Source organism: Polyodon spathula, chromosome 21 (assembly GCF_017654505.1).
Source record: "Polyodon spathula isolate WHYD16114869_AA chromosome 21, ASM1765450v1, whole genome shotgun sequence".
In the NCBI taxonomy this organism is placed as follows: Eukaryota; Metazoa; Chordata; class Actinopteri; order Acipenseriformes; family Polyodontidae; genus Polyodon; species Polyodon spathula.
In genome coordinates, this window is record NC_054554.1 from 19,046,392 (window position 1) to 19,062,273 (window position 15,882).

A 15,882-nucleotide genomic window follows, 5' to 3' on the forward strand; every position below is an offset into this window, starting at 1 on the left:
AGAGTTGAAGTGTGTATTCTATTGGGCAAACTTACCTTAATACCCCGTTTCTCCATTCATCTTCTTCAGGTAAGAAGCTAAGCTTTTTCTTAAACAATAGTTTGGTACAGATTGACGTGTAATTTCTGATGAAATAACAGGAAAGCAGCATTGACCACTGCATTTTATTAAAACTAAAAACCCATAACGATTTTGCTAAAAACAAAACAAAAAAAGCTCTTTGGGAAATACAAATGTTTTAATGTGTCTACCTGTAGTAAATAGCAAAGTGTAGTAAAACATAGTAAAAAGCCTAATCAAGCAAAAATGAGGATGTTTAATGACTGGGAACTATTTTGAAGCATGGTCAATCAAATAACAATAATTTATATGCATAGTATGCACATAACAAGCATTTGTGAAAAACATAACCCTTTTGCAGAAACGTTGAATGTCTGACACAGTGTTTTCAAAAGAGTGCAATGTATGTAAGACGGTTGATCACGTCTTGATACAAGGCAGAAAAGAAAAAATGACAACATAGTTGACCACTTTTTTTTTCAGATGGCTACAGAAATCAATGAAGGGACCTCTTTTGAAATGATCATGAACGGTTCTATCAATGGATCCACCGCCGGGCCACAAGGATCGAGTTCCATGGAAGATCTGATGGTCACTTTCTGCATCGGGACCATCCTGTCCTTTATGTGTGTAATTGGGGTTACTGGCAACATGTACACCTTAGTGGTGATGTGCCACTCCATGCGCTCAGCTGCCTCTATGTACATCTATATCATCAGCCTTGCCCTGGCAGACCTTCTTTATCTAATCACTATCCCTTTCATCGTCTGCACCTACTTTATGAAGGTATGGTACTTTGGGGACATTGGCTGCAGGATTCTTTTCAGCTTGGACTTCCTGACCATGCATGCCAGCATCTTCACCTTGACAATCATGAGCACCGAGCGCTACTTTGCTGTTCTCAAGCCCCTGGATACGGTCAAGAGGTCTAAAAGCTATAGGAAAGCCATTGCACTACTGGTCTGGGCAGCTTCCTTCTTACTCACTCTCCCTATGATTATCACAATCCAACTTGTGCAAATCGGGGACAAGAGCATCTGCCACCCAACTTGGAACCCTCTCTCCTATAAGATCTACATCACCATACTCTTCTGCACTAGCATTGTAGCTCCAGGGGTCATCATTGGGTATCTTTACATCCGTTTGGCCAGGACTTACTGGATCTCCCAGACAGCTACCTTCAAGCAGACCAAGAGACTCCCCAACCAGAAGGTTCTGTATCTCATCTTCACCATTGTTTTGGTCTTCTGGGCTTGCTTCCTGCCATTTTGGATCTGGCAGCTCATAGGCCAGTTCTATGAATCCTTCCCGGTCTCCTCTAAGGCAAAGAGGAATATCAACTATTTAACCACCTGCCTGACCTACAGCAACAGCTGCATTAACCCGTTCCTCTACACGCTGCTGACCAAGAACTATAAGGAGTATCTGAGGAACAGGCAGAGGGCTTGGGCCAGCACTGGCTATTTTAACAGGCGGAATCGCTCCCAGAGGTCACAGCGGAGGTCCTTTTCCTCCAGCAGCCAGCACTGCACAGAGTCATTCATGCTGACACACATTGCAGGGGGCAACAGCAGCTTGTAAGGTAGGTAATGGGAATAGAAACGGCATAGGGTGTGGGGTCCTAATCGTGTTTTTGTAAGAAAATATGTGTCCACTGGTGTTGCACATATCTAATAACCTTTTGCTACACAAACCTGCTTCAAAAGCCAGCATTTGTGCTGATCAGATATTTAACTCTGAGTTTGCAGGTATAATGAATAGTGTTAAAATTATATGCTTTTGCCACAAAAAAGGGCACTAGAAGATTACAAATATTTACATGCAGTCCAAACTATTTTAAATACAGTATAAATAAATATATGTATGAAGGGTATTATATTACAAGTTCAATATATCAGTGTTCGTTTTAGCAATAAAACACAAACAACATTTAAAAAAAGAAGATCCCCTTTTCCCCTTTTACTGTAATACTATATGTGGCATTTTATACATAGTGTGGTCTACTTTAAAATATAATAATATTTAAATTTTTACATAGCGCCGGTCATGGTGCACCACCATTACAAAGCGCATTACAAAGGTATGCTGTGAACTCTGCATTATATATGCAGTCACTTACAATAGGACATTGACACAGGATGGAGCACAAGGAGGTTATGTGACTTGCTCAGGGTCATATAATGAGACAGTCAGTGGCCTTCTGGTTACAAACCCTGGACTTTAACCGCTGGACCACACTGCCACCTATAATGCTCTAAACAGTGGGGGTTTTAATATCACTGTTACTTAACTCTAAATAACATTAATACATACAATACAAAAAATAGGGAAATAAGATATTTTTAGATTGTTAAACTAGACCTGAGTAAATTAAACATCATCCATAAACACAACATTTTATAAGATGGTCAAGTAGGCAAGAATGGTCATCAACACTTTCCTCAGTAATAATGTTTCTGTAACTCAGATGTAATGATATATGAAAAAGTGTATGATTTACTGTTATAAATTAAGTTACCCAGCCCTCACCAACCGTGTCAGTTAAAAGAACCATACCAATAACCTTAAGAGTTCTTAAAGAGCCATGCATTAACAACGAAAAGAAAAAAAAAACTGTAACATGAAATAGGTTTAGTTTACTAAAACGTAATATACTGTACATTTATTTTTTACTTAGGAAATATACGTTAAATGAACTGACTAGAACTCCATATACAATTATAATGCTAAAATATATACAATGAAGCTGCTGTATTATGGCTATACAAGGGTCCAACAAAACTAAGCCTAAATAGGGGATGCCCTTACTAGCGAAGCTAACGTTTCTTGTAACAAAATGACGCCATTTTGATTATTCAGACAGGTTTACCTTTAACAACTTTATTTAACTTTAGAACAGTTTAACCCTTCTAGATATTATTTGTTGTTGTTGTTATGAAAAACTGTTGCAATGTGGCAACTAAGTTTTCTGAGTTTAAAAACCGGTTGGTATTTGGCAAGATGTTGGCATTATTAGAGAAATAATTTAACAGAGCCTTGGTAAGTTTGGAACCGCTGATGGTAGCCTCAATGTTCAGTATAGGGATGGCCTTAATATTGAGGTTTACTTTACATTGCCATCAACAAGTGCACATTGTGGCTGTAGAAAAGTGGTCTTAATTGCTGGTGTTTTTTTCTTTTTTTTCTGCGGTGGACCTATTGCCACTTTATTTTCATTTATCACAAGTATACAATATGTGTATCTCAATAGGAATGCAAATGAACTCGAACAAACACGTAACATAAATAATAACCCAAAAAATGCCCCAACTCTTTATTAATGTTCACCTCATCGTAGAAGTTATGATTTTAAAATCAACAATGAAAAAATCCACAATGTATAGCTTGGGTATCATTGTAGTCTGCAGGTAGTGTCGGACTGAGAGGATCAGTACAGCTCTCTACTGTAGCTGTACTGTTATCAGCAGTCATCAGCCCGGTATAGCAGGCACTCTGAGGCATGCTTGAATATGTAATGACAAAATACAAGACATTTTGTGAGGGTTTAATAATGACAATGGATATTTAAAGCTCTTTTTGATTATTTGATTGTAAAGTGAAGGCACTATATTGGTCCAGTGTTTGTTGCAGTTTTTAAAGAATACAGAATTAAACAACTGTGTTTCTAAAATATATGTTAAACCATACATCATGTACTTGATAATATATGTTAAAGCATACATAATGGACCTGATAATATTATGGGCCGTATAAATAACAAACATAAGCAGAATATATATATCTATATATATATATATTATAGAGATATATATTATATATGTTGTAACACACAACACAACAAAAAGGTCTAAAATTTTATATAGAATATATATATATATATATATATATATATATATATATATATATATATAAACAACTTACAGCTGTTCTGCAGCAATGGAAGTAAATTAAGCCTTGAAAGTTGATGCTAACAATTCCTGCAGGTGTCCCAACTTTTGTTGATTACTTACAATGATGAATCAAAATTTGAAATCTTTGGTTCATCACACAGGGTTTTCGTATGCCATCGAGTAGGCGAAAGGATGGTTCCTCGGTGTGTGACACTAACTGTCAAACATGGAGGAGGAAGCATGATGGTCTGGGGCTCTTTTGCTGGATCCAGAGTCGGCGACTTGCACAGAGTGAGTGGCACCCTGAATCAAAACGGCTACCACAGCATTTTGCAGCGCCATGCAATACCCTCTGGTATACGCCTAGTTGGTCAGGGGTTCATCCTACAGCAAGATAATGACCCAAAACACACCTCCAGGCTATGTCAGAACTACCTTAGAAGAAAAGAACAGGACGGTAGGCTTCAAGTCATGGAATGACCAGCACAGTCTCCAGACTTAAACCCCATCGAGCTGGTTTGGGATGAACTGGACAAAAGGTTGAAAACAAAGAAACCTACAAGTGCGACACATTTGTGGGAACTTCTGCAACAGTGTTGGAAAGAACGTTCCGAACAATATTTGATTTCTATTATAGAAAGAATGCCACGAGTGTGTTCGGCTGTTATGTCTGCAAAATTAATTGTCTGTCTCCAATTGTTTATTTGTTCTATGCTTTAATTTCAGAGTACATTGAGACATTAAACTGCGTAAATTTCAATAAAACCTGGAAAAATGGAGGTGTTCTAAAATATATATATATATATATATATATATATATATATATATATTATATATATATTATATATATATATCTATATATATTTAAATATAAAACCATTTAAATATAAACCACTTAAAAATCATCCATGAAAATGCTATACATTTGTTTTGTATTTATTAATATTGTAATAGCTAGATTTTAAATCAGAATGTGAATAAAGTTTAGGGGGTAATATTCCTTCACATTGGACTGTAGACGTTGTCCCACAACCACACTTATTTTAAAATGAAGAAATTTTATGAGCAATGGAAATTAAAAGAAAAAACATTGCTGAGAGAAATAAAACAACTCAGATCACATCACACTATTAAACTGCTGAAGAAGAAGTAAGCAGTATTTTTATCAGAGGCTCCATCTTCTCCAGCATAGTAGTGGAAAGTGGAATATGGAAAAGCATGCATTTTAAATATATGGCCCACATATATTAGGAAGGTATTTTGAATGGTATGCATATTTAAAATATATGGAGAATATTAAAGAAATATATTTAACAATATAATTTTAAATATTGCTTGTATGACCAAATATGTATTGCAAGTATATGTTAATTTGTATTAACTATATAAGGATATGAAACATACATTTTGTATATGATATAATATATGTTATGTATTATATATAATCATATAAGTTTTGTATATTTTACATAAAAATGTATTTACCTCTCTCTCTTTCTCTCTCTCTCTCTCTCTCTCTCTCTCTCTCTCTCTCTCTCTCTCTATCTATATATATATATATATATACACACACACACACACACACACACACACACACACACACACACATATATATATATATATATATATATATATATATATATATATATATATATATATATATATATATATAGAGAGCTTTTTATTAAATAATGATCCATACAAGATCCAAACAAAACAAATATTCTAAAATTCAAAGTTCTGAGAATTTCTGGATATAAGTTTAGTTCACAACAGATCCAAGAAAATCTTACAACTGACATAACATTGTTGCAGAAAACAATGACGTGACATTGTTGTCCAAGTTAATGCAATAGGAAACTACTTATTTTTTGTCGAATAAGTAATATTAGTAGACATATATTAATTTTAATAGTCATTAACAGAGAACAGAAGTTCTGAAATATATAGTATCAAAAGTATATACACTACATGAAGCAAATACCATAAATAAGTACAGGTGAAACTGGGGACTGAGGGTGGCTATATATGCATGTGTAACACATTTCTGATCATGCATGTATAACACATTTCTAATCATGGTCACCCAGTGTCTCCGTTTTCAGCCATGGAATAACAGCATTACAGCATTAAGCATGTCACATGGAGACATTTCTACAGATGGCTTTCATTTAATTCTCATACAGTTGGAAAAGGATAGCGACACATCTAGTTTTGATTGATCAGTTACAATTTGTGGTTGTAAAAGTATGCTTTATAGTTGGATTACAGTTGCATATGAAAGTTATTTTGAGGTCAGATTCTGACCTAGTCACAACGCCATGATTCTGGCATCAATCTAATGTACATATTATGATGTTGATACAACGTTGTGATTCCAACACCAGAAAAACCTCCCTGTACAACCTTATTCCGACCAATATACAACATCACTGCAACCAACATGCCCACTAGAAAGTATGTTTAAATATAACAGTAAAATTAATTAGAAAAAAAAAAAAACTTAAACAAGTTATAGAAAACAATTATACTGCATATACACTGGCAGTAAAAAACTATGGGGTCATCAGGAAATCTTACTGAAATGCCCCTCCTTGTGAAAGGTAAATATAAATAAATTATCATATTTTGTCTTCCACTTTGGAGGCACATGGTAACTCACCTCCTATAATAGATATTTTCATTGGAGTAATAGTTTTCTCTTCCTAGGATTTCTAGGTGACACCATAATTGACTGCAAATGTATGTAATACATTTAAATGTGGCTTCTAAACAACGCCACCAAAAGTTCAGTAATGGTTTCCTTTATTTTTAAATCTTAAATAGACTAATATCATTTTCACTATTCCGTTTACACTAATATGGTTTCTTAATATCTGAAAGCAAAGTACATGTATTAGGAGAAATATATGCCTGAAGAAACATGGGATAGGGCTGCTCTAGTGCTGTACCGTTAGAAATCAGTCATGAAAAAGTTTAATGAAATAGCAAAATGGAGGGAACGTTATGAAAAGTGTAGTGACACCAAACTTTTACCTGGAAAGCAATTTATTTGGGATTGTTGCATTTCTTTTTAAAACTGTATCTAATTTCAATTTTCCTATTAATGTTCACTCCAATTGCAGATTTGCTGGTGTTTGAATTTTTTAAGTGTGGCTCCAAGGGGGGGGGGGTAAATATTAATTATTGTATCCAAATATCTGCCAAAATCATGCAAACTAGAACTTTATTTATTAATTTTTTTTAAAATATATAAACAGAAACACTAACAACAAGTATTGGATTAAACACATCTTTAAATTATTTCTCAGGCTTCAATTCAATAGCTTTCAGGGATAAAAAATAATAATATTAAATAAAAAAAATAATCATTTAACAAGGAATATGGAGGATATAACATTCCCCCAAATATTTTGTTACTACTAAATAACATTCAGATTGTCTCTGTAACAACTGCACTAGCAATTCCTTGCTTCTTTCTTTTTCAGCTTCTATACAACTGGGATTTCTTTGTTAATAATAATAAAAAATAATTATGGTGGGCACTTTAGTTGAAATAATACTGGCATAATATAATGTTAGGTTATTACCATAACCCTGGTTCCCTGAAAGAGAATGACAACCACTACCGAATGGGAAAGAGCCCTCTCTGACCGTCATTCACTGAGCATATATAAAAAAGCTGCCCTATCAGGGCCCTGCTGTGAGGGGGAAGTCCCTCCCACCTCCTACTGAAGAGAGACGTTCTCACAGTAACATATCACCATTTTTTCTCTCACTTTACTGAGACACCCTAGAGCCCAGTCAGGGTCTTGCTCGGTTTGCCACATCAAGCAAATGTCTGACTACCTGTCCATGGAGCAGCATTGCATAGCTCATCTAAGGAGGCGCCATTAAGGAAAGCCCACGAATTTGCCTGGCCCCTGGTAGAATGGGCCATAATGTCCCCCGGTAACGGGGAGTCCATCTGTTCATACGCCAAGCGTATAGAATCTGCCACCCAGTGTGCTAGACGTTGCTTCGATAGGGCCTGACCTCTAGAGCGGGACCCATAGCAGACGAACAGATGGTTGGACTGTCTCCAGGACGCCATCCTATCCAGGTAACAGCGCAGAGCCCGAACTAGGCAGAGCGTGTGCTGTCTACGGTCCTCCTCTGACTCGTGCAGGGGAGGTCTGAAAGTTTCCAAAACTACTGGCTGGTTAATACGGAATGAAGATACCATCTTTGGCAAAAAGGCTGGATTTGTTCTTAATGTTACCCGCGAGTCATTTCCTGTGAAAGCCATGCGTGTGTCATCGATGGACAGCGCTTGAAGCTCACTTACTCGTCTAGGAGAAGTAATGGCTATTAAAAACGTCACCTTCAAGGAAACAGGGTGCAGTTCTGCTGATGCCATGGGCTCGAATGGGGGACCCAAAAGTACCAATTCTAGATCCCACTTGGGGACCATACTTTTCATGGGAGGACGAAGCCTCCTAGCCCCTTTAAGAAATTGCACTGCCAGGAAATGTGCCCCAGGGGACGCCAAGTCAACTTTGTCATGGCATACTGATATTGCTGCAAGGTATACCTTTAAAGTGGATGCTGATTTTCCTGCGTCAAACAGGTGTTGTAAGAAGGTTAATATTGTCTCAATAGGGCAGGTCAGAGGAGCGTGACCTTCGGCAATGAGTACTGGGCTCTAGTGCTCGGCGCCCTAGCAGACTATAGTGTTTCTACCACAGCATCTGGCAAACCACGTATGAATAGATGGCTCTGTTCAACGGCCAGACCCAGAGTTGGAGCGGGGATGGGTTCGGATACCATAATAACCCCTCCGCTTGGCTCAGGAGGTTCTTGCGCAGCGGGAGCTGCCACAGTTGACCCGACAACATGTCAGACAGGAGAACATACTGGCAGAACCTATGCTCTCTCCACCCTGATCCTCTCTAGTGTCAGGGGTATTAATGGTAGTGGAGGGAATGCATACAAAAGCCCCTGTGGCCAGGGGTGAGTACCGCGTCTACTCACAGGGGGCCCCCGTGGAGAACCATAGGGGCAATGAGTGGACTCGGCTGTGGCAAAGAGGTTGACCCGTGCTGTACGGAACTCCTCCCAAATCTGTTGCACCATTTGGGTATGCAGTCTCCATTCTGAGCTGTCTGGAGCTCTTCTGGACAGGAGGTCTGCTGCCTTGTTGTCCACACCGGGGAGGTGAACAGCCCTAATGGAATGCAAGTTTCTGTTCGTCCAGGACAGGAGGTGCGTGGTGAAGGCCCGGCGAGGGCAGGCCGCCTTGGTGGTTTATGTAGGCTACCACTGTAGTATTTGCCAGGATGGAGCCACCACTCCAGTGTGTTTATCTGGACACTCGCACCAGCCGGTAATGATCTCAGACCAGGTTCACCTTGAGCGTATTTACCCATGCTTGAAGAGGGGGCATTCTTAGCAGCCATAGTGGAAGGAATCTCGAGGCGGCTGCCATTAGCCCCAACAAATTTTGATAAATTTTGACCTGTAGGAGAGCATCCTCTTTGAATAGGGAAAGTGTGGCCTCCAACGACCGGATCCTGTCTTCCGACAGTGAGACAAGCATGCTCACAGAGTTCAGTTTGATCCCCAGGAACACTGTGGAATGAGACAGTACAAAGTTGCTCTTCTGTTGATGTATCGAGAGCTTTATCTTCGTCACATGACCTATGACCTGTTTTGTGTGCACCTCATTGCATGTTTTGGAATGTGCGCAAACCAGCCAATCGTCCAGATAGGTCCGAATACCCCGCAGGCTGAGTGGAGCCAGTGCTGCATCCATGCACTGAAAATGTGCGGGGTCCCAGCTAGAGGCCAAATGGCAGCACGCAGAATTCATACGTGTCTTGCAGGTCAATCGATGTGAACCAGTCGCCCAGTTGGATGGACTGGATGATACGCTGTGCTGTCAACATATTGAACTTCCTTTGTTTGAGGAACAAGTTGAGGACCAGAATTGGTCTGAAACCGCCATCCCTCTTGGGCACCAGGAAGTACCTGGAGTAAAAGCCACTGAGGGCATCACTTGGATTTACCAAGTGCACAGTGTTCTTCTGCTGAAAATTGGTGATCTCCTGTTGAAGGAGTATCTCGCTCGCTGGTTCGATGGTGGTGAGGAGCACACCCTTGAAGGGTGGCTGACCTAAGCGGAATTGTATAGAATTTCCATGTGTCATTGTGCCTTGCCATGGGTCTTTGCCATTGGTCAGTCCGGTTGTGAGGGGGGTTGGTGGCAGCCGGGGCCCCTCAGGGGCGGTCTCCCTTGGGCTTGGAAGGGGGCGGGTCTTTTTTAGGCCTAGGCCTCGGTCTCCAGCCAGAGAACTGGTTACCCCTGGCCGGCGGTGGTCCCTTGCCGCCAACTCTTCCTCTGCCTGCTTGTCTGTTCTGGGGTGGGGGGCGGTGTTCAAGCCCTTTTGCCCCAGCAGGCTGTGAATGCCACCTTGGGCGCTGTAATGGGGGAATCCAGTAACGCCACCCTCTCGGTCTCCATGACCTTGGCTTGCATCAGCCATAAATGCCGGCGAGCGGCCACCATCGCCACCAGCGACCTCCCTGATGTCTGGCCTAACTCCCCCATTAGGTCAGTCATCGCCATTGCTACCGCCTGGAGCTCCTCTATGTCTGCTCTGTGGATCTTTCCTGCAGCCTCTCTGCTAACTGGGTCTGGTAGAGCACCAGTATCACCATGGCGTTAGCTGCTCTGACTGACAGCGCTGCCGATGCGTATGCATTTTTTAGCATAGCATCCGTTGTACTGCAAGGCTTAGACGGGCAGGTTGGGTCCTTATCCCCCTTGGTGAAGGTTGAACCTTGCACCAATACCGTGAACATGTCCACGATAGTGGGGAATGTGCCTAGGCCCGCTGCTTGGGCTCCTGCAGTGTGCAGCAGAGACTCAGCTGTTCTAGAGGCTGTTAGAGGGTGTAGACACTGAGTTGCTCCAGGAGGAGCGCACCAATTCCAGGAAGTCTTGGCACAAAGGAAGGGCTTGCTGTGGGTGCCTGTCACAAAGATGGCTGAGTGGAGATGTCAGAACCAGGACATGAATATACAAAGACAGGACAGATGAGGTGAAATGATGAAGACGCTTGCTTGCGCCGTTTTATTGCAAATAAAAGGTTTAAACAGACAAAAGGCAGGACACGGCACTTTACGCCAAAATAAACAAACAAACAAAACGGACTATACTAAACAAACGCGGTGAGCAGATCGACACACTAACCAACATGATGCGTTTATAAACAAGTATCGTGCTGGTCCCACCAGCACGCAATAACAATTGATTTTAAACTCTTACTCTTTCTCCTCCTCTCTCTCCTGTTCCCTACTCACCGAACACCCAACCGCCAGTGAGTAAAACGTGCATTTATATAAACTGTTGTGCTGGGATTCAATTACCAATTAATTATTCACTTGAATCCCAGCACGTGAATTAATTATATGCAACCTCGTGCTCACATATTAACTACTTTAAATGCACATGAAGTGATGTACAATCCCATGCCTAAATACAATTATACATTTTTAAACACATGTGAAACACAGACCCATTTATATCCAGTGTACCAATGCCTATACACCAACATTTAACACACCACAAGCAACATATACAGAAAATACACACAGGAGCGAGCACTTTGTCACAGTGCCCTTTTTGTTGGCGGAAGCGGTTCCCCTTTTCCTCTTGTTCTGCCAGCCAGGGAACGTCCGTGGCTGCAGCTGCAGGCTGCATTAATGCCCGGAACTCTTCCCTCTGAGACACATGCAGCAGTGAAGAACAGCTCATCTGGGCTAGGAGGTCTTGGTGCTGGGGGTGGGGAACGAGACTGTGGAAGTTTGGGCTGCCCAATGGTAGGGGGCAGTCTGCCCTGTGACTTAAGTATGGTCTCCAGCATAGTTTGCTGAGCCCTCAGTTTCGCCACTCCTGGAAGCGCAGCTTGGCCGAGCTTGCATGCCTCCGAGGCGACTGTGACAAGGATCTTCTGCGCCTGCACGGGGAAGGAGAGTGGTACCTGTGCAGTGACCGCCTGTCCCCTGGTGAGCACCCCCTCAAGCAGTATCGCCTCGCCGGTGACCATCTCGCCTCCCCTCAGAGGTGCCTGTGCCTATGTACTGGTGGTGGAGAAGTAGAGGGTGACCCAGGTGTGTGGGAGAGCTCCCTGGTCACTGTAGCGGTGGGGGGGGGGGGGGACCTCTGCGAAAGACCTTGAACCACTGACCTCATTCTCCCATGGCTCGGGGGAGAGAGACTCTGCTGGGGATAGGGCTGCTCTCCTGTGTTTAGTTCTCTTCGAGAATTTCCTGCACAGAGTGCCTGCACAGAGAGCAGTCCAACTCACCTGCCAGTGCTTTGGCCGCATGGTCTGGCCCCCAGCATCTGGAGCAGGACAGGTGCTCATCCTGCCTGGGCAGCTTTGCTGCGCACTGGTTAAAAACAGTAGAGGACCCAGTTGACCGCACTTACGTAGCGTCGTAGGCGGGGCTGCTGCGCTCTGTGCCGAAATTGAGTGGTTATTGCCAAGTCAATCAGTGCCAAGGTCGGTGCCCATGGGTAGCGCGGTCGGTGCCGGGCTGTAGACGGCTCCAAAGATGTTCACCGGAGCTGAATCAGTTGGTGCTGGGATCGGCTCCAAGGAGAGTGCTGTCTGTGCCGAGTGGTCGGTGCCGAGTCAATCAGTGCCGATGGGTAGCGTGGTCAGTGCCGGGCTGTAGGTGGCGCTGAAGATGGTTACACCAATACCGAGTCAATTGGGGTTGGGTAGGTGCTGTCCCAAAGCCTGAAGTTGGTGGGAAGAACCGCGGTTGATGCCGGGCTATGCAGCCAATTCAGTCGCCGTGGTCAAGTGCAGCTGCGCTAGGTGAGCCTGAGGCTTGAGAGGGGTGCTAGGCTCGAGCTGTTTTTTTTTTTTTTCACGCTGTGTCCGATTATTTCAGCATAGAGGACGGCGCTGCGAGCCCATGGAGTCTCCTTACAGCACCAGAACAGCTCCCAACACTGTATCTCAAACTACATGAGGTCTTGTGTAGTGCAAAAGAGTAATGGCTGCTGAGCAATCTTACAAGAGGGGTCGAAACCAGCTCTAGTCAGTAAACTGACAGGAAAATCAGGCACGAGCACTCTTAATAACTCTTGAAAGTATGATTTTACCGTGGATGTTAATAAATTTGAAGGTCGAAAGCAACAAATCAGCCAAATTTGGACAAGAAAGCACGAAGTAATCTGTGACCTGTCTCAGTAAAGTGAGAGAGAAAATGGCGATATGTTACTATGAGGACGTCCCTCTTCAGTAGGAGGTAGGAGGGACTTCCCCCTCATAGCAGGGCCCTGATAGGGCAGCTTTTTTATATATGCTCAGTGATTGACGGTCAAAGAGGGCTCTTTCCCATTCAGTAATGGTTGTCATTCCATTGAAAGGGAACTTTTTTTTTTGCTTGTACTAACAACATTAAGCATGAAATCACTATGCTGATCTGTGATATGTTATGGACTGCACACAAACCTTATTGATTTCTTATTAGTGGTTGCAAAATATCACAATACAGTTAGCTATGTGCAAGTATAAAATAACGTAAATACAGTTCCGATTAAGGGCAAATAAGTAGTGCATATTATTGGTTGTAATGCTTTAACTAGGGAGGTCAATCGGAATTTTAATAAAATAAACAATGAACTGGCTTTTGCAAACAGTTTTTATTTAACTTAAACATATCTAAAATGAAAACACTCAAAAAAATGTTTTTAAAATTTTAAAAGGCATTTTAATGCACCAGAATTAGCTTCTTGTTTGGCAGGCCGCCATCTTTTAAGCGCACGTCAGTCCTAAGCTTTCATAATAAAAATCGCCCATTTATTTTTATTAAATCAGTTGCATGTTGTTTTTTTTTTAAAACTTTACTCCGAAGTGATTGGCGTTTAAAATGCAAGGATCAAATTTTCATGCAAAGAAGCAGTTCTCCTAAAAACCGGGCACCTCCCTGTCTGACATGGGGGGTGTTGTCATCGTGTAGGCGTGGCACCGATGCAGCCGCAAGTGAGCCGTGTCAGCTGTGCACTAAGTCTGCCCAGAAAATATGTAAATGAGTCATTTTTAAGCAGTTGTGATTTATCAAAGACTGAATAAAAACTGTCAGGCGCCAGTGAAAACATCCGCTCGTCACTTAATCCAACCCCTATGTTTACATGACACCTAGACCTACCAATTGTGTAATTTTTGTGTTGTTTTTAGGTGGTTATGGTGTTAAAAAAACTCCCCAAATATTTAAATTGAGGTTGTTTTTTTTTAATGTTCTGATTGGGGGATTTCTTCTGGGCAAAGGGGATTACAAGGTCAAAGGGTACTGTATACTTTTAAGTTTTGAGTGTGTACTATATTGTTCCTTTTGTGGCCAGTCCAAAATAAAGAGCGTACCCCCCGGTGCTGTGCAACCTAACACAGTGGATGAGTCTAAACAGCACTGTACGCCCGTCTTAAAAAAATCACCTATTATATAATAAAATCGACTGCATTTTTATGGGTGTTTGTGTGCAGTTTGTAATCAAGACTAATGTTAAAATAAAATAAAAAATCTTATTTCGTGGGGTTGGTTTTATATTTTAAGAAATTATGATATTTTTTAATATGGCACATTTTGTTGTGTTGTGACTTTAGACCTTTGTAAAACAAAATTACCTTAAACATACGTAAATATTTTGATACGCACTTGCAGTTGATATAATTGCATATGAATATATAGTTATATATTTTGATTCATGACAACTCTGATAATCTTACAACGATTTCAAAATGGCTGCATTCGTGATGTTCACTCCCATAGGAGCCAAAGTCGCCCACGCGGTCTTCGCCGGCCCTACTTCGACTATTTTGGTGTTAAGGGCTTCATTAAATCTATCCCTACTCCTTCCACATGCCCTGCTACAATTAGTTTCCTTAATTAAACTGTTTAACAAATGTTGAGGTGTTAACTTATAATCATTCAGACCAATTTATAACAGTGGCATCCATGTACAGCTGAGGTCCTTTAAGTAAAATAGGCATAGGACCCATACTAATTTCAAAGAGCATATTACATGTGAAACCATTTATGTAGGCCTGTGAGATAGCAGGGAGGGGGTTAAAATCCTCCCTGCTAAAAAACATGTGAGAATGCACGTTTGGGTGAATGGGCTAAGGGTTTTAATTGTTTCATTGTTTTATTGTTTAGTTATCCCCTGCACCTGGTGGTAAATGTAAATTAGAGCCAGGTGCAAGGTATTAAAGAGAGGCAGCCAGTCTGCTCAGCGCTGCTGTGAAGAGCCCGACTGTGTGAGTGAGCAGTCGTATCGAGGTATTGTGTGACACTTGTGTAAGTTTTTGTGTTTGTGGCAGGTAAACGGCTTAGCCGTCCTGCGTGTTAGTTAGGTTCCTGTTGGTGTTTAGTGAGAGCACCAAAAACGGAGTTAGGTTTTATTTTCTGTTCTGTTTATTTTTTTGTGTTCATTAAAAGTGTGTATCAACGCTATTTTTCTTTCAACCTAGTGTGTGTCGTTCGTGATTTTTGAAGGGAAAAGAACCCAAGCGAGCCTGTTTGGTGAGCCGGCTGTCGCAAGGCCCGATATTTTAAAACATAGTATTTTTAATAGAGAAAATTATTTACCTGTGTTTGTATCAGATTCCTCGTCACTGGAAGAATGTAGACAGTACTTTTGGGTTTTCTTTCGGACACATTTTAATGCAGAGCTTAAAGGAATAACAGATAGTTGATCACTTGTTTTGCATAAATTACCCTTTTATAAAAAATCAAATAATATATTTTAATTTCATACAACTGATACCTTTAAACATCATACAACAAACTTTTTACACCTCTTATATAATTCAATGTGTAGCCTATAGCTATTTTTGCTCGCCTTTCTTAGCTTAGTGTAATACAGTAATTAACA

The 15,882-nt window shown here is 41.2% G+C and overlaps 1 protein-coding gene across 1 annotated transcript; it reads left to right on the top strand.

Moving 5' to 3' along the window:
- Positions 1 to 585: 585 nt before the first annotated feature.
- Positions 586 to 1,641, top strand: LOC121296234 (urotensin-2 receptor-like). Its single transcript, XM_041221577.1, has one exon. It carries the CDS (start codon positions 586 to 588, stop codon positions 1,639 to 1,641), a length of 1,056 nt encoding a protein of 351 aa, XP_041077511.1.
- The last annotated feature ends 14,241 nt before the right edge of the window (positions 1,642 to 15,882 follow it).

Bases quoted from the DNA above. Each gene is read 5' to 3' on its own strand.
- LOC121296234 (XM_041221577.1), top strand. From the start codon at position 586: ATGAACGGTTCTATCAATGGATCCACCGCCGGGCCACAAGGATCGAGT.